We start from the raw sequence: 19,434 nt of genomic DNA, 5'->3' as shown, positions 1-19,434 counted from the left end.
ACCTGTGAACTGCTCCCCACCCTTCAAGACCAGCTTTAACTGTCCTGAGGTGACCACCCTCCAACTCCACCAGACGGCAACCTCCCAGCTTTCTAACTTCTCCGCAGGGATCTTTACAACAGCATTTATCTTGCCACTTAGTTATTTATGACACGTTGGTCTCTGCTCAAGTCCCTGACAGCACAACAGCTTTCCTCTCTGAGTCCTCAGCTCCTCAGTGCCCAGGAAACTTCCTGGCACAATGTGGAGACTTCTGCCTTGCGATATGAGCGGGCAAGTATCTGACCTGGAGGCATGATTCATAAGTGCTGAGACAAGCGAGCTCACACACACAGAGGCACACAGACACACAGACACACAGACACACACACACACACACACACACACACACAGAGCCTCCAGGCCTCCTACCAGTCCCTGCCCCACGCTGGCCCCGGAGTACACACAGGCCGAGGCCTCAGGCCTCGAGCCCTATTTCCAGCTCCTCTTCCTTCCTTGTCATTCATTTCCCTGCCAGTTCTTTTCATGCTAACGAGAGGAAGCTCTGGCCAGGGAGTAGCTTGGAAAGGAAGTCTTTGAAATGGAAATGTTATGACAAAATGATGGATTGTTTTCTGAGCTGTGCAGTTTGTTTCTCCCTTGCAGCCGCAGAAGGCGAGAATATCTCTTCACCGGGAGTGCTGGAGGTTGCCCACATCAGGAAGCCCTAGATAGCAGGAACTGCAAGTGAAATACACACCAAGAGCAGGTAGCGGCAGGGGGAGACCTCGGGCAGGCAGAAGAACACAGCCGGGATACTGCCCAGAGCCCTAGTTGGAGCAGGGGCCCTGAACGACCAGAGAAGGCAGTGGCTCCCTGCTGAGGCCAGAAGAAACAGTGGCAGGTCCTCTGCGCCTTTGCTCCTGCCATTCGCTCTGCGCCTTGTCCCCTTCTTCTTTCTCTGACCCGTGAGCTGTTCTTCATCCCTCAAGGTCAACTTAAATGTCCCCTATCTGAGAAGCCCCCTTAATGCACACAATGTCCACCTTACCCTTCAAACAGTAGGAGTACCCTGGCCACTCCTTTATTTGAGGCTAATTAGAATTGTCATCAGTCTTGTTTATTAAAAAAATATATATTTTGAGTACCAACTGGGTGTGAAGCTCTGTCTATGCACCATGTCCTTTTGTGAACACAGCACACAGAGCCTCCACCCCCAAGGATCCCTGTAGGGAATATGGACTGTGGAGACAAGAAGTGTGTAAACTGGGCAGCATGTTGGATGATTTAAGCTCCACTGGAGAAAATGGAGTGGGGTGAGATGACTGAGCGCTGTGGAAACGAACAGTTTATGTTATAAAGCAAAGTGGGAAGGGTAGGCTCCCTGAAAATGTGACATGCAGGAGACTAGAAGGCATACAGATATGAGGGAGGGACAGGCTTTATAGGTAGAAGGAACAGTGTGTGAAGATTGTTTGCGTGCGTGCTCAGCTGTGTCTGATTGTTTGCAACCCCTCTGGACTGTAGGCTGCCAGGCTGTTCTGTCCATGGAATTCTCCAGGCAAAAATATCGGAGTGGGTTGCCATTTCCTACTCCAGGGGATCTCCTCAACCCAGGAATCGAACCCACGTCTCCTGCATTGGCAGGCAGACTCTTGACCACTGAGTCACCGGGAAGCCCGTTTGAAGGTTAATCATCTCTTAAAAAATAGAAGTTACTGGTAGATAAATATGGATACATAGGTTTCTCTGATGGATCAGACAGTAATGAATCTGCCTGCAGTGTGGGAGACCCGGGTTCGGTCTCTGGTTTGGGAAGATCCCCTGGAGAAGGAAATGGCAGCCCACTCCAGTATTCTTGCCTGGAGAATCCCATGGACAGAGGAGCCTTGAAGGCCACAGTCCATGGGGTCGCGAAGAGTCGGACACGACTAAACGACCAACACCTCACTTCACTTTGAGAACAAGAATCGTATCTCAATCCTTTTGCATCCTTCATAGGACTTAGTGTTATGTTCTGAAGATGTACGTTGAATGAATAAACAAACTTCATAGCATTTAGAATAATTGTTCTGAAGATGTTGAACGAATAAACATACTCAACCATTGTCTCCAAATTTTTAAAATAATGCGAGGGGTGCTCAGCTCTTGTCCTGGAGTGCCCTCTAGTGACCTAATATCAAATGCCAGCTTTGCTTACCTCCAGTTTCCTCTTTCCCATGGACAGAGTCTGGCGGGCTACTGTCCATAGGGTCACAGAGTCGGACATGACTAAAGCGACTTAGCACACTCACACCCCAGGCCAGCCAAATAATAGAATTCACTCAGTGCTTGCTGTGTACAGGACACAGTGCCAGCTTCAGCAGGAGACTCGGACACATAGGAGATGTGGTCTCTGCCCTCAGACCCCTCGCTCACTGGACTTCTTGCTGGTTAGCTTTTCCCTTTCCAGTCTTTGTTTTCTGGGCCCCTCCATCTTTGACCTCTCTAGATCATCTGTTATATCAGAATTACATTTTGAGCTAGAGCCGGCCAGGCAAAGATGTGCTACTGTGTGTGCCCTGGGGGCTTGAGAGCTGAGTCAGCCCTTCTTAGCTGGCAGAACAGCTCTCCCCAAATCCCCACAAGGAGTTAGAGCTCCAGGGAGCCTGCTGAGCAGCCAGGACCTGCTTCAGGAGATGTTTTCTGGAGTTGGGCTGGTGCTGGTAAGACACAGACCAAGGTCAGCTCCCTATCCTGGCTGGTGGAATTGCATCTCCTTTTCTGAGACTGCTCAGGGCTTTGCCACCTCCTCTGGGTGACAATAAAGCTCCATCAGAGGTGCTGGGCCTCAGCCCTTTAGTCCTTGCCCACCCCTCTGGCCTGCGCCACGAAACTTGAGAGTTCCTTTCTTTCCCGGGGCTCCATCTAGCATTGAAACCAGAATAGCTGTGTCCTTGAAGTTTTGTTTTTAGGGTCTGTGAGAGGCATCAAGGAGCTTCCTAGGCAGGGGCAGCCACAAGTCCTGCAGCTTTGAACCGTGGCCTGGGGAGTCTTGCGTGCCATTTCCTCCCCGCATCCCTCCCCACCGCCAGCACCAAATCTCAGTCACTGTACCCATTCTAGCTCCCTGAGGACATTTCTCATTAAGAAAGTCATTCATAAGCAGTAGAGTGGACTGTGGGAAACTGGCCATCAAGATGCTCAGGCTTGTGTCCCCAGGACTCCCGGAGTCATCCTGGTGGCCTCATGACACCAGTCTCATGACACCACCTCCTGAGACAATGAAGCAGGCAGCCCTCAGCTGTAGGGGTGGGGTGCTGGGGCCAGAGCTCTAGTGACTGTGCCTGTGGTCCTGGTGGGTTTGAATAACATGCAAAGAGTAGAGAATTCCCAAGCATGTTCCTGAGTCCACACATTTCCAGGGAGCCCCAGACACAGACCAGTTAGGGAGAGAAGTTGGGGTCTGAGGAGATTCAAGAAGGAGAGACCTACTGACAGGTTGGTGCAGAAGGTGCCCTGTGGATACTCTAGCCATTGGTGGGCTATGGTTTTGGACTGGACTCAAAGGGTTTATTTAAATATCCAAGGGGGAGGAAGGGCTTTCTGCCACCCACAGCCTGCTCCCTGGCAAAGTTCACTGGGCGCTTGTGTGTATGTCTCCCAGGCCTCTTTCTCACCTTTGACCACTCAGACCTCTGCATCTTCTTCACCTTGAGAAGTGTCCTGATCTGGTAGGGCTGCTGTAACAAAACACCACAAACTGGGTGCTTTATACAACAGAAATTTATCTCTCTTTGTTCTGGAGGCTGAAAGTCCAACATCAAGGTGTTGGCAGGCTGTGTTTTTCCGGGGTCCTCTGTCCTTGACTGGCAGATGAGATGGCCACCTTCTTGGTATGTCCTTTCGTGGCCTTTCCTCTGCGCCCACACACCCCTGATGTCACTTCCTCTTCTTATAAGGACACCAGTCACATTGGATTAGGGCCCCACCCTTATGACCTCATTTAACCTTAATGACCTCTTTAAAGGCCCTGCCTCCAAGTATAGTCACAATCGGGGTTTGGGCTTCAACATATAGATTTTGGAGGGAAGCAGTTCAGTTCATAACAAGTGGCATCCTGAAGAGGTGTCCTCCCTTCCCCACTGTGTCTGTGGGGAAGACCACACCACCCAGCTTCTCATCTGTCCTTTCCCATTCAGCTCCTGGGCGGGGGGGGGGGGAGTAGGTCTGTGGGAATTAAAGCTGCCTGGCCTGCTTGGAAACACTGTAGCTTGTTCTGGGACTGGTCGGGGAGGAGAGGTACAAGAACCAGGTGGGCTCCAGTGTGTCTGCCCCAAGGGGGCAGAGGGACCCTGAAAAAGCCCTTGACCCCTGGAGGTACTGAGCGAGAGAGGTGAAAGAGGGTGAAATAGGAGACTGCACATGTGTGTTCGGTCGCTTCAGTCATGTCCAACTCTTTGTGACCCTTTGGGCTGCAGCCCCCAGGCTCCTCTGTCCACGAGGTTCTCTAGGCAAGAAGACTGGAGTGGGTTGCCATTCCCTTCTCCAGGGAAATCTTCCTGACCCGGGGATTGAATCCACATCTCCTTTGTTGCTTTCACTGCAGGCAGATTCTTTACCACTGAGCCACGGGGGAAGCCTGTGTGGTCTTTCCCAGGTAGCCCTGGCATGAAGTCTGGGACAAATTTTCTGGGAATTTGTCTTGGCCTTGTCAAAGTGAATGCTTTCTTTCACTCTCTCTCTTTCATTAAATATTTATGACATACACCTAGCACTAGGTGAGAAAGCATCAATGGTGGGGAAAGCATGACCTTCACCCTTTTGGAGCTTTGTAGGGATGGCAGGTATCAAGAGCTTATTGTGGCTAGATTTATTGAGGGAGACCGTGTTTTAGAATTTAAATACTCTGTCCATTGTTCTCTCAGTTGGTTGCAGTGTCCTAGAAAATATGGTAATTCTGAAATCAGATTCCATTTGCCAGAATGTTTCTTATGCCAATGAGTGTCCCAGTTTATAGTCTGGGAGATATGGTCCCAATTCAGCCATGCTTCAGAGCCCCTGACATGGGCCACAGCTTTACACGGAGGAAAAGGGAAGCAGGCTGGCTCAGCTGCTCTCTCCATGGGCCCCTGGTCTCACAGCAGCCTGTCCCTCCCTGGGGCATTCTGTGACCAACTTCCTGCAGCTCTGCTACTCCAGAAGGGCCAGCTGGACTTCACCAGGCTCCAGAACACCTACAAAGGTTTTTATAGATTTTTCTCACCCCAGATGAGATGTCATCTTTGTAGTCCCAACAGGGTTCGAGGGAGGATTTGAGAGCTGAAGCCAGAGGGAAGCTGAGAGCTGTGACCTGATGGGGACACCTTCTGGGCAGGGGTAGTGGCTGCAGGCTGGCTTCAGCAGAGGCTCCAAGCAGGCTGGCGAAGAGGCCCTGTCTCTAGGATTTGCCTCTGAAGCTTCTGGCAGCTTTGACTATCTCCTTAGGTTTATTGGTAGGTAACCCCTAGCATCTAAGGCCCTGTAGCAGGGCACTCTCATGTCAGGCCTCCTGGTGCTGCAGAGGATGTCAGTGTAGGGGGGTGGGGCCTCCCCTATAAGCCTTGACGTCCATTTCCCAAGAAATAAGACCTGCCCCTTCAGGGTGGGCGTGGTTCAGAGACTCTCATTGGAGAGTAGAGGCTGGTGGACCTCACAGGCAAGTCACCTCCGCTTTGGGGATCTCTGATAATCCCTGCTGCCTTCACCTCATGGTCCCCTGAAGGATGCAGCTCCTTCTAACTCTCTGGCCCGGGCAGGGGTGCATGGCTTTAGTGCACAGGCCCTAGATAACTCAAAGGGGAGTACACATGAGCAACAAGTCCCTAGAAGTCAGTCTATGTGTTGACCCACTCTATCTCCATTTCTTTTAACAGGTAGAGGGCAATGGCACCCCACTCCAGTGCTCTTGCCTGGAAAATCCCATGGATGGAGGAGCCTGGTAGGCTGCAGTCCATGGGGTAGCTAAGAGTCGGGCACGACTGAGCAACTTCACTTTCAAATGGTATTAGTTATCTGTTGCTGTTGCAACAAATTGGTACACATTTAGTGGCTTGAAACAACACAAACATATTAACTCATTGTTTTGGAGGTTGGGAATCCAAAACTGGTCTCAGTGGGCCACAGCTAAGGTGTCAGGAGGGCTGTATTCTCTCAGGGAGCTCTAGAAGAATCCTCCTCATTGACTTTTCCAGTGACTACAGGCTGTTTGCATGCTTTGGCTCATGGTCTCATCACACTTTCTTCTGTTGGCACATCCCCTGACTCAGACCTCCCACCTCCTTTAATAAAGACCCTCATGGGTCCTACATAATCCATGATCATCCCCTCCACCTCAAGATCCTTAACTTAGTCACATGTGCAGAACCCCTATTGGCATGTTTAAAGTAACATATTCAAAGGTTTCAAGAATCACAGTGTGGACAGCTTTTGGGGACCATTATGCTGCCTCCCATGTCATCTTATTGCCTTCTGCCCTGAAGCTCATGTCCAGACAGTTTCCCTCTTTGAGGTCTCCAAGAAAGGGAGGGTATAGTAGAGGCGCGCACCCACTCCACCTGTCTAAGACCCTCCTCCTTGGAAGACTGACACTGGAAATCCACTTCCTTCAGAGCACACTTTGCCATCTTTCTCATGAGAGTGACCTTTCTCTGTGGCTGTTGCAGGACCAGTTCATTAGAATATCATCAAGCATCCTCAACATAGCCTCCCTGCCCCCTAAACCGAATGATCTTACATAAATTCAGAGAACCAAGGACTGAAGCCAAGACATCACAGCTGGACACTTGTTCTGCAAAACCACATGCCCCAGTCCTCTTGAGTGTGGGCTACACTGAATGAATTGCTTGCAGCCAATACCTGGAAGTGACGGAGTATCAGTGTCGAGGCTGGTTGGCCAACACTGCAGATCCCACCTCACTTGCCCCACTCATGCCTCTCACCTGCTCACTCGGAGGAAGCAAATTGCCTTTTTGTCTCCTGCTTTATGAAAAAGTTCACCCATCAAGGAACTGAGGATGACCTTTGGCCAGCAGGAGGGACAAGGACTGTCTCCCTCAGCCCAGAAGCCCTGGAGAAACCAAGCCTTGCCGACAAGGACGTGAGTGAGCTTGGAAGCAGATCCCTGCCCTCAAGTTGAGCTCCAAGGTGACTGCTGCATCAGCCAATACCTGGGGGCAGCCTCATGAGAGACCCTGAGCCTGCGGGCCCAGCTAAGCTGTGCCTGGGTTCCTGGCTCACAGAAACCATGAAATAATAAATGCATGTTTTAAATTTTATTTATTTATTTATTTGGGTGCACCAGGTCTTTGGTCCTCAGGTGGCTAGTGGCAAAGAATCTGCCTACCAGTGCAGGAAATTTAAGAGACAAGGGTTCAATTTTTGGGTCAGGAAGGTCCCCTGGAGGAGGGCATGGCAACCCACTCCAGTATTCTTGCCTGGGGAATCCCATGAACAGAGGAAACTGGCGGGCTACAGTCCCTAGGGTTGCAAGGAGTCAGGCGACTTAGCAGGCATGCATGCACCCACTGCAGCATTAATTACTACTGTGGTTATTCCTGTCATAGAAGGGAATCCTGAGGACATGGTTAGTGTCACAGGGGAGTTGGAAGGAGGCATCTTTGCTTTTGGGAAAATGCGGTGCTGTCCTAAGGGTCCCATAGAGGCAGAAGCCAGAGGCTTGCTCAGGAGTGTTCCAAGTAGTGCTCCACCCTGAGTCAGGTATGCTGCCACCAAGTGGCAACGGGGAGCCTGATTATGTTTTGAACCTTTTTTCTTTTTTCGAGATCTCATGGAGGTGCTCAGGGAAATTCGAAGTCTACTAATTATTTAGTGCTAGTTCTTTGAAAGGGGCTTTGTAGTTGACATCTCATCCGATTCTCTTGGCATCTCTAAAAGATATGCCTTAATAGCTCCAAATTATAGTTGAAAGGATTGAGTGTCTGGGAGTGTGAGCAACTTGGACTTGTAATAGAAGGGCTGTCAAGGCCTAGCTCCTTGCATGTCCTGACTTTTCAGATCCAACATGGCCATATCCGCTTGTGCTTACCAGCGAGCACAGTGCTCCAAGCCTACTTAACTTAAAAAAGCACCCATGTGTCATTAAAACAGTTGAACTTGAGCATTTCATTTACAGATGACGTTTTTGAGAGAATTAAAACAAACCTCAAGACATCGGAATGCCTTTTTCCTTTATAAGGAACTATTCTTAGTCTTAGCTTTCTCCCTCTTTTTTGCCCCTTTATCCAGTTTCAAAGAGAAGATTGCAGCTCTCTGCTCTTTCTACTCACTTATTTAAGCTTTTGTAAAAAAAAATCTCTTCTGTTATCAATCTGCTAGACTTCAGGCCCCAGCCACAAGCCTTCCCTTCCTCTCTGTGCCCCTCTGTCACCCCGAAGAACAGAAAGAGAGACACAGACCTGGCCTCTTTCACCACCCCCTGCAGCGAGGTCCCTACTCTCCCTAAGATGAGGCCAGATGAGCCTCTCTTGGGAAATGCAAAGCCCTGTTTTCCCCTCTCTCTGCTCAAAAGGAAACATCTTGGTATTTGATCCTTCAGAACCCAGAAGGGAGCATGACTCTTGCTTTGCTCTCCTGGCAGGAGACTTCTCCCAGACTAGAATTTCTGTCAATGCTGGCAGAATTGTCCTCCTGGACTTCAGATTCATTCCCGCGTGAATGTGGGGCTTCCAATGGGGCAGAGTGCCTGGCGGGAGACTGAGCTGTGTCCACAGTCTCCCCTCTGTGGGCTCTGTCCCAGGGCAGGTTAGGGGGTTGGGTCTACATGGGGCTGGGTCCCCTCCAGTCTGAAGGAGCCAGGGAATCGGGAAGTGGAGTTGGCTATTTACTCACAGGAGAGCTCAGAAAGTTGATGGTTTATCAGGAGGCACAGGCCTCAGACCCATCCTTCGGGGAGGTGGGGTATGGCTTTCTGGCTCTTCTGTGAAGGACATTTCTGCTCCTCAAGGGCAGGGACCCCTCTCAGTCTCTGTAACCCCAGAGCCTTTTTTGGTGTCTGGCTCATAGTGGGGACAGAGTGAGCAAGCCATCTATGTGCCTAAGCAAGTGAACTGGGCACATGGTGGGTGCTTATTATCTTCTTCTGCTTTGTTATGTTCAATTGCTCAGTCATGTCTGACTCTTTGCAACCCCATGGACCACAGCACACCAGGCTTCCCTGTCCTTCACCATCTCCTGGAGTTTTCTCAAATTCATGTCCATTGAGTCAGTGATGCCATCCAACCATCTCATCCTCTGTTGTCCCCTTCTCCTGTCCTCAATCTTTCCCAGCATCGGGGTCTTTTCCAATGAGTCAGCTCTTTGCATCAGGTGGCCAGATTATTGGTGCTTCAGCTTGAGCATCCGTCCTTCCAATGAATATTCAGGGTTGATTTCCTTTAGGATTGACTGGTTTGATCTCGATGTCCTTGCTTCTCCTCCTTGGACTCTCAGAAAACAGAGAATTCAGAGCCTGCACAGAAAATTCTGTGTCAAGAAGTTACTTCAATCCAAACTCTCCAGGTGAATGAGTCACGATTATTATCATTATCACGATTATTATCATTATCAAGGGGAGTATGGGGGGAATTGGGGACCTCTCGGTTTGCCCTCCTGTGGTCTTCGTTCTGCCTTGGATTGCCCCTTTCTCTTCCTCCTTTCCTCCCTTGATTCATTGAGCAACTGTTATGTACCAACATTAAAAAGGCACAGCCACGGCCCTTGAACTCTTTACTACCTGCAGGGGAGTTTTGATTCTAGATTTCATCCATCTCCTCCTACTTGGTAGCATGTTTTACCCTTTGGTAAGGAATTTCATATGTTATTTAATTCTCCCAATAACCCTGGTAGTTTTGTATTATTTTGCCATGTTTATTTTTCCTGTTATATTTATATTTATTCTTGCCTTTAACAAGAGAACTATACAGTCAGGTGGGAAGGACGGGACACAGCCCTGGCCCCTCCAGCTCAGAAGAGCAGCAGATCCACCCAGAGTCCCTAATGAGGACGGCTGTCATCCCTCTGCCTGCCTCCTGACTGACACCTCGGCACCAGAGTGAAACAGCATTCATTAGCCAGTGACATTTTGCAGGCAGCTTCTTACCTCCGCTTCCCCTGAGAAGAAATAACAAAAACGTGTCTGATCTTCCTTTTCCCCCATCTCCCCGGCTCCCTGCCTCCCCCCGTTCCTTTTCATCCCTGCATTTGAGGGCAAACGTTCTCCTGTCTCTAGACTCAGCGGTCTCTGGGGAGACAGGGCAGCTTTCTTCCTCTCACTTCAAAGGGCCTTTGGAGTGCTGCACTCCACGAGGCGAATGCATTTAATTTTTTTAGGGGGCTGGAATCAGCTTCTGGGTAGAATCATCTTGGCAGGGATCTCTTTCCTTTCCAACCCAGGACCTACAAGGGAACAAGGGGTGTGGGATGGGGCTGGGGAGAGTGTTGGTGGGTGCCTTAGCACCAGTGGGGGGTGCACTCTCCCCCTCCCTCCCTGCAGCTGCTGTGGAGGTGGGCCTGCAGGACTCCAGGAGAGGAGGGCCTGCAAAAGTGGGCAGGGTGGGCAGCCTGGGCATTAGGGGAAGCAGTCCAAAAGGACATGGGAGGCGGGACATCCAGGATCCTTGAGCAGGGCAGACTTTTGGAGGCTTACTTGTTCCAGTGGGAAGCTTGTGAAGGGGTCCGAGACAGGGACCTTCAGAGTGGGGCTCTCAGAGAGAGAAGGGGGTTCCAGCTGTCCTTGCGGTCCTCTCTTCTGTCCGCCAGACTGAGCAGTCCCAGGGGAAGGGCAGAATGATCTCCCCAAGGGTGAATGGAGCGTGCGCTAGGCCAGACCTCCCCTGGCCCCTTTCTAGCTGCAGCCAGGCTCCAGAGCCCACCCCCATAATGCCTTCAAGGGTCACTTATCGTCACACTCCTCATTAAGAAATATCTTCAGCCTGTAGGTCTAGGATCTGGGGGAGATTGGGAGTAGGGGGAGAATAAGATCTCCCCAGGCCTACAGAGTGGCTTGGTTTGGATTCCTTAGGGTAATTGGGAGGGGGAGCTTGAAGGGACAATTTATTAATTCAAGAAGCAGTGATTGAACAACTGCTCTCTGCTGTAATAGATCCTGGGAATACAGCAGTAGACTAGAAAGACAAAAACCCACTCTAGTATTCTTGCCTGGGATATCTCAAGGACAGAGGAGCCTGGCAGCTATAGTCCATGGGGTTGCAGGGTTGGACACCAATGAGTGACTAAACAGTCAGAGACAGATGAAAACGCCTATCTTTTGGATCTAACGTGTGAGGAATTTAAGTAATTAGATACAAAGGTGATTAAGTGTGTGTGTGTTAGTCACTCATTCACATCTGACTCTTTGCGACCCTATGGACTGTAGCCCACCAGGCTCTTCTGTCCGTAGGATTTCCCAGGCAAGAGTACTGGAGTGGGTTGTCATTCCCGTCTCCAGGGGATCTTCCCCATCCAGGGATCGAACTCGGGTCTCCCTCATTGCAGGCAGATTCTATACCATCTGAGTCACTGGGAAGCCCTAAAGGTGATTATATGTATTTATACATTTTTGGTTAGATGGTGATCAGACTGGGTCCTGGGACTGCTGTGCTCCCTCTCCATGGGGAATGCTTGCATGTCCAGACAAAGGCGATGGGCAGAAGTAATGAGAGCTCTGAAGGTGGTGTGTGAGTCCCCAGGCCCAGTGGGCTTACCATAAGCTTTCCTGCATTTCTCAGTCATGTGAGCCAATAAAGTCTTCTCTTTTGGTTCCATTTCAGTTGGGTTTCTGCCATCTGCAACTAAAGCGTCAGGCCTGAGGCTTCTTGCACCAGCTCATGCCACATCAGGGAGTGCTGAGCAAGTCACAGGGGAGGGACCGTGTGTAGAGCAGAGAGAGGGCTGGGCAGGGCCATCAGGAGACAAGCTTCTGGCCAAGCTGGGGAAGCAGGACACATAGCCTGTGCTTGAGTGTCTGGGGTGGCAGTGACTCCAGACCACACTGCTGTTGCCGGTTCTGTGCCAGGAGGTTGTCCTGGGAGTTTTGCAGAGCCTGCCGTCTCAGACGAGTGGCTGAGCTCCTCTGAGTGGCCTCTGCACAGGTGTGGGCCTAGAGGGGCTGGTGTGGTGGGAGTGGAGGCTCCAAACTCAGCTTCTCCGACGTCCCAGACCCCAGGGAGTGCTGTGGCCCATGTGGTGGCACCACCACCTTTTGTGCATCTCTGGGTGAAGGTGACTTGAGGGTGGCAGACATGGGGTTTGGGTCTTTGGGCAAGAAAGTGGTAGGACAGGACAACTGGAGTACCATCTATATCTGATCAGCCTGATTTTGGGGTGCCTATGATGATCCCCCCCTGTACAGCAGAGGGAGAAGTTACTTAACTTTCTGAAGTTTCAGTTTCTTTATCTGTAAAACAGAAATAGTACTTACCTTATAGCGATTGCTTTGGAGGAAATGAAACACGTGTGTAGAGCATCCAGAAGAGGGCAGTTGTTTATTAAGCATCATATTATCCTTACTCCTACTAGTTTCCCTGCTTTGTATCCATTCATTCTATTTTTATATTGTCTTTGAAACTAATTTTTATCTTTGAGACCAAGTCATGATCTGACTTGGATTGTAAAGCTAGTTCTATACTCACTTGGTCCCATCACATCATGAGAAATAGATGGGGAAACAGTGGAATCAGTCTCAGACTTTATTTTTTGGGGCTCCAAAATAACTGCAGATGGTGATTGCAGCCATGAAATTAAAAGACGCTTACTCCTTGGAAGGAAAGTTATGACCAACCTAGATAGTATATTGAAAAGCAGAGATATTACTTTGCCAACAAAGGTCCGTCTAGTCAAGGCTATGGTTTTCCACTGGTCATGTATGGATGTGAGAGTTGGACTGTGAAGAAAGCTGAGCGCTGAAGAATTGATGCTTTTGAACTGTGGTGTTGGAGAAGACTCTTGAGAGTCCCTTGGACTGCAAGGAGATCCAACCAGTCCGTTCTGAAGGAGACCAGCCCTGGGATTTCTTTGGAAGGAATGATGCTAAAGCTGAAACTCCAGTACTTTGGCCAGCTCATGCAAAGAGTTGACTCATTGGAAAAGACTCTGATGCTGGGAGGGATTGGGGGCAGGAGGAGAAGGGGATGACAGAGGCTGAGATGGCTGGATGGCATCACTGACTCGATGGACGTGAGTCTGAGTGAGTTCCGGGAGTTGGTGATGGACAGGGAGGCCTGGCGTGCTGTGATTCATGGGGTTGCAAAGAGTTGGACATGACTGAGAGACTGAACTGAACTGATACTCACTTGGACAGTGTTAATTGGTCTAAAATGGCAGCTTTTAAAGAGTAACAATTTCTTCCATTTGTGTAGTGCTTTACAGCCGTAAGCTACTTTTAATAACACTCCATCACTGGTTCTTCCCAATAGCCCGGTGAGGCAGGTACAACTCTGTACATTTTTTTTTTTTTTAGATTTGGAAGTAAGCGCAAAGAGGTTGAGTACAAGTATAAGAATGAGAGAAGTAAGAAGTCACAAAAGGACCTGTCTCAAGCAGAAGGCAGGTCCCAAGCAGCCCCTTTGGCAGCCTGTGGAGGTTCTGAGGAGCCTGGTTGGCCAGTTTGGGTAAAAGAGGGCAGCTGGATGGTCTCTGAAACTATTCACTGCTGTTTGTCTGTCTGTGTGTGTGTGTTGGGGTTGGGTGATGGCCCCATTTACTGCAAGGTAGGTATTTTTTTTTATCTATTTTCCACAAAAGGAAACTGAGGCTCATTGAGGTCAAAGTGATACAATTAGTAAGAACTCAGCCAAGTCCTTTGATTTCAAATCTAGAAAGCTTTCTAGTCAAAAAATCCTTCTTAAGTTTTTGAAACTTTTTGGTTTATAAAGCATTTTTAAAAGAGAATGATGAATAGACACAAAGGTTTGTCCTGACTTGCACAGTTCTTTGCAAAGACAGCCAGCATGACATGGTAGAAAAGAAAACACAAGATTTGGAAGCCATCTGCAAATTATAGCATCCTGTGAAAATGTTTTTGTTGTTTCTTTTACATTATGCATATTTTTACTGTGAAAATTTAAAGGGACACTTTTCGTTCCTTCTGTGTCCTTATTCAGTGGCTATAAATTGTCTGCCACACAGTAGGAGCTCAATCAATATTAATTGGCTGAATGAAGCCTCAGGGCTCCGTTCTGCCCTCCTTAAAGCAGGCTCCTCTGAGCCCAGCTGCTGACCAATCCTTCCCTCCTTGATAAGAGTGGGAATATCTTTCCTTCTGTGTTTGGCACTTGACCCTCTGGGCAGCCCTGTCCTGTCTGCCCTTCCTCTCTCCATTCTGTTTGTCATAAGCCATCTTGGGTGCTCCACTGTGGACCACAGATCCCATTGCCAACAGGAGGCTGGGCAGATGGATGGTGAAAGGAACGCCCATAGTCCATCTCCCTGGGTTGTTGGAGAAGAAATAGATGACTCAGTGCAGGCACGCAGAGACCATGACACCAGGCCTATTGGCAGCAGTGGCATGGCGGTGGAGGGTAGGGGCGGTGTCTTGGAGGCTTGTTTCTGCAGCCCCACTCCCTTACTCCAACCTGAAGGCCTAGACCTGCTTCCTGGGCATCAGAATCCTATGATCAGTCCTCTTAACTCCTGGGGATAAATGGATTGACTGGAGAAGAAGAATGGCTCTCTCTGCCCTGCTAGACTGGACTCTTCCTACAGGATCCCAGGAAGAGAATGGCTGCAGCTCCAGGGCTCTGTCTTGGCTTCTGGGGACATTGGTCCAGTCTGCTCTGGAGTCTAAGTATGTTACCTTGTTTGCATTATGTGAAGCTGTAATGCAACACGTGGCTTAGCCTCTGAATATGAAATTAGAAAGAATAAGAAAGTAGGGGCTTTAGGTGAAGAGCCTATTTGCTCCCAGGAATGTGCCCAGTCTGTATCATGACACAACCCTACTTCCTCACTCCAGCAGAGGCTGTTCTCTGGGTTAGGATACTCTGGGTAGGCAGCCTGGTGGGATACATTTTAACATCAAAGAGACCTAGATTCACATCCCTCTCTACTGCTTCCTGGCTGTGTGACCTTGAACCTCTCTGAACCAGTTTCCTCATATGGCAAAATGAGGGTAATAATATCTACTTGGAGGGCTGACGTGAGAGGGCAAAGGGTTTCTCTGTGGGGAGAGGTTTTAGTATAAAGGATTATGATGACGTGGCTCCCAGAAGGCAGAATGCGGGCATGTGGGCTCTTTTGTCAAATGTGCTTAGGTTCTGGGCAAATGGTTTTTGCAAGGGCCCTGGTGTATATAAAAATTTGCATCACCCTAAATCAGAGTGCCAATCACCATCCTGGCATCTGAGCTTGTGTGAGCCTGTAAGAGAAATGCCACCCCAGACAGTGGGAGCAATCTGTTCAGCAGACCACCATCCTGGCACTGGAGCCTGGCATAAGGCTTCAGGGTAATCCCATAGGTGTGAGTCCAGGACATCTGGTCAACCCTATGCTTGGAAGCTGAAGAATGTGAAGAGAATTGGAGAATGATCTCAAGAAGAAAATTGAAAGGGAACTTAGGAAATTGTGAGGAAGGTATATCAAAGTTCAGAAACCTGAGGCTCAGGTCTGGGACAGGAGTCCTGCTGGCCCAGCTCCAAGGGCTGCAAAGCCAAGGCCAGATCTTTCTGTGACTCAGTGCCAAGTTACATCTTGGAGTTAACATGCAAGAAGGAGATTGAGACTTTTAGAGCAGGATGGAGACTTACTGTGACTAAGTCCAGCTTCTTAGGGCCTAGACTAAGGACACAGGAGAGGAGAGGATCAGCTTTCCCCCACACCAGTTCATTTGTTAGTCTACCTGGAAGTGGAAGTTGTATGGTGGTACCTGGGGCTACAGAGCTGTGTCTCCCAGGCTTGTGTGGAACTGGGTATGTTCCAAGGTTAACATGCTGTTGGTGTATGGTTTGGGTTGCATAAAGTGGAACTGTGCAGTGACCTGCAGCCCAAGGGCATTATTCTGATGCTGACTCTCCTTTGGTGTATGACCAGACATTGGTTATTGGGTCTGAGGAAGGCACGGGCCTCCTAACTTGAGGGGTGAGGGGGAGAGACAGAGTAGAGACTTCCTTCCTTGCTTTTAGGGGAATCCCAACTCCATTCTGTCATCCTGGGATCATGATGGGCTGAGCAAGATCCTCTCCCAGGAAGGCAGTTCCTCAGTTCCTATGACAACCGCCCTCCTTGGGGATAGGGACTGGCCTCTGCACACATGTCTAAGGGTCCTGCTGCTCCCACCCCAGCTGCCCCACAGGCTACTGGTCAATCTCTGATGACTCAGGGAGCTGAACCCCAAGGTAGGTGGGCCTGTACATTTTCCTGGAGCAGTTCTCTGAGGCCTTGGTATATATACTCCCCACACTCAGGATCCCCAGTGTTTGCACAAATTCATGGAGATGGGCAAAGAGAACGTTTCTGCTTGTCCACTGCCCAAGGGAGGGACTGAGGAGCGAGGAGGCCAGGCTGGCATTGCCTCCCAGGCTGCACGGGAAGGGGGGACCCCCCTCCTCAGGAAGAGTGTGCTTGTCTGGAAATGTGCTGCCTGGATCCTCTGAAAGACAGACCCCTCGAATTCCTCTCCCCCTTGTCCTCAGTTCTATCACATTCTCCTCACGTGGAAAGAGCACCTGGCTAGCAGGTAGGAGATTTGGGTTCCACCACTGAATGTTTACCATTCTGAGAGAGCTTAGGCCAGTCGCCGTCTCCTGCTTTGTTCATCTACAACGTGGAAATAATAGTCAAGACCAGCAGATGGGAGATTTGGGTTCCAGCACTGACTGTTCATGGTTATGGGTGACCTTAGGCAAGTCGCCGTCTCCTGGTTTGTTCTACAATGTGGAAATAATAGTCATGTCTGTTCTACTGGTTATTTTTAGATGCAGTGAGATAATATAGGTGAAAGGGCTTTGGAAAATGTAAGCAATGCTACTCAAGTGTATGGTACTATTATTAAAACAACTCTGAGCTCTTACTCATTGCTCCCAGCCACTTCTGGCCTTTCAAGGTGCTTCCTCTTAGGAAGACCAGAGCTAGCTCTTCTTCATCTTTATTGTGACAGTGAATCACCTGGGATCTTATTAAAGTGTAGATTCTGCTTCAGCAGGTCTGAGGTGGGCTTGGAGTCTGCATTTCCTTGCTTCCACCTGATGACGATATTGCTGATCTTGGGCACCACAGGTGAGGTGCAAGGACCTGAACTCCCCCCTTATAGGAAAGGAGAATGGAATCTTTCTACAGTCAATTGAAAAAGAAACAGCTGAGAAAATAGAACAGAAGTATCAGTTTATTAAAATAGTTTCCAATCAAAGATGGTCTGTGGTCACAGATGATATATTTTGGTCTCTGGAAAGACAGAGAGCAAGAGGTGGGAGGAGGAGAGAGAGACAGAGAGACCTGGGAGACTCGGGGCCAAGAAGCCCTGGAGATATTACTTCCTGGACTTCTCTGTAGAGCAGCTACCGTTGGTCTTGCTAAGAGAGTCTGTGCTGCCCATTCTTGAGCCTGCACTGTTGAGGAGTTTGTTGATTTCTCCTGGGATGCTCTGCTTCTCCTCATTCTCAGTCTCCCGATGGTAGAAGTAGTTAAAGTTGGAGACAATAACAGGCACAGGGAGGGCAATGGTGAGGACCCCTGCAATGGCACACAGAGTGCCCACGATTTTTCCCCCTGGGGTGGTTGGGCACATGTCCCCATAGCCCACAGTTGTCATGGTGACCACTGCCCACCAGAAGCCATCAGGAATGCTAGAGAAATGGGACTCTGGCTCATCCACCTCGGCAAAGTAGACTGCGCTGGAGAAAAGGATGACGCCGATGAAGAGGAAGAAGATGAGCAGCCCCAGCTCCCGCATGGAAGCCTTCAGTGTCTGCCCCAGGATCTGCAGCCCCTTGGAGTGGCGGGAGAGCTTGAAGATGCGGAAGACCCTCACAAGGCGGATGATCCTCAGGATGGCCAGGGACATGTTCTGCTGGGCACTCGGCTCTGTCTCCTGGACCAGCTCCGTGATGAGGGTTGCAAAGTAGGGGATGATGGAGATGATGTCGATGATGTTCATGATGTTCCTGAAGAAGTCAGTCTTGCTGGGGCAGACCATGAACCGGAGCACCAGTTCAAAGGTGAACCACACGATGCAGGTGGACTCCACCATGAAGAACGGGTCAGTGAACATGGTGTGGGAGAGGACTGTTTTGCTCATGTTGAGGCTGGGGTCTCTCACCACCTTCAGCTCCCTATCCTCTCGGAACTCAGGAAGGGTCTCCAGGCAGAAGATGGTGATGGAGATGATCACGACCAAGACGGAGACCACAGCCACACCACGGGCGGCACTGGAGCTCTCAGGGTACTCGAAGAGGAGCCAGAACTGCCGGTGGATGTCATTGGTGGGGAGCAATGTTTCAGGATCTTTGATGAAGCCTTCATCCTCTCGGAACTGGTCCATGGCCTCACTGCCCAGCTCATAGAAGGAGATCTCGTCTGCAAAGACGTCGATAGGGACATTGGCCGGGCGCCGGATCTTCCCACCAGATTGGTAATAGTATAGGATCCCATCAAAACTAGGCCGGTTCCTGTCAAAGAAATACTCATTTCTCATGGAGTCAAAGAACTGCATCCTTTTCTCCCGGTTTCCCAGGAGGGTCTCTGGGAACTGATTGAGGGTTCTGAGCTGGGTCTCGAACCTCAGGCCAGCAATGTTGATGATCACCCGCTGGTATCCTTCATTTAAGACCACCGTCTCAGGCCCTGGGGAATCAATGTAGTCTCCTGGGAGCTTGGAGAAGACCGTCTCATGGCTGGTGCTGTCGTTGATGAGGGTCTTCCAGTTGGAAAAGGGGCTGCTCCCAGGCCAGCCTTTTGGGGTGGTTGGGTCAAAGTCTGTGGCATAGCCTGGCTCTTCCTGGATTTCATCTGAGTTATCAAAGTTGACCAGAGCAACCTCCATTTCTTTCCAGCCACACACATCCATCCTACGGGGTCAGGGAAACAGCATGAAGACCCTCAGTCTTCCCCGCCTGCTGTGAGCTGTGGAGAGGAAGAAAGGCATCATGCAAGAGCTAATATAGGGTTCAGCTGGTTCTTGATCCAGCTTGCAGTGAGGTTTACCAATAGGTTAAAAAATGGTTTATTTTTAGCTCAGGATGGAACCTTGTGGTTATTTTGGCAACATTCTTCTGGAAACTAGTTTGCACACTTGGAGTCTGCACACTAATAATGAGAGAAGAAATTGGAAAGACAGAGCCAGACTGAGAGGGGAAAACTTCTCCACCCAAACAGAGTGTCCATACACAATGACAGGGAGAGGTCATAATAATAAAATGTGTAATTTGGTGTTTGTTCGAAGTTCTCCAGTTTACCCAACACTTTTCGTGCCCAATCTCACCTTTAACTCTTTTTTCTCACACTTTATGG

General features: G+C 49.7%; 1 protein-coding gene across 1 annotated transcript; it reads right to left on the bottom strand.

Moving 5' to 3' along the window:
• Positions 1-17,352: 17,352 nt before the first annotated feature.
• Positions 17,353-19,019, bottom strand: KCNA10 (potassium voltage-gated channel subfamily A member 10). The gene has a single exon (XM_019958382.2). The coding sequence runs from the start codon at positions 18,989-18,991 to the stop codon at positions 17,456-17,458; it is 1,536 nt and encodes a 511-aa protein (XP_019813941.2). The 5' UTR covers positions 18,992-19,019; the 3' UTR covers positions 17,353-17,455.
• Between the last annotated feature and the right edge of the window lie 415 nt (positions 19,020-19,434).

The sequence above is a fragment of the Bos indicus genome, chromosome 3 (genome assembly GCF_029378745.1).
Source record: "Bos indicus isolate NIAB-ARS_2022 breed Sahiwal x Tharparkar chromosome 3, NIAB-ARS_B.indTharparkar_mat_pri_1.0, whole genome shotgun sequence".
Lineage (NCBI taxonomy): Eukaryota > Metazoa > Chordata > Mammalia > Artiodactyla > Bovidae > Bos > Bos indicus.
This window is presented reverse-complemented; position numbering and strand designations above follow the sequence as displayed.

Bases quoted from the DNA above. Each gene is read 5' to 3' on its own strand.
- KCNA10 (XM_019958382.2), bottom strand. From the start codon at position 18,991: ATGGATGTGTGTGGCTGGAAAGAAATGGAGGTTGCTCTGGTCAACTTT.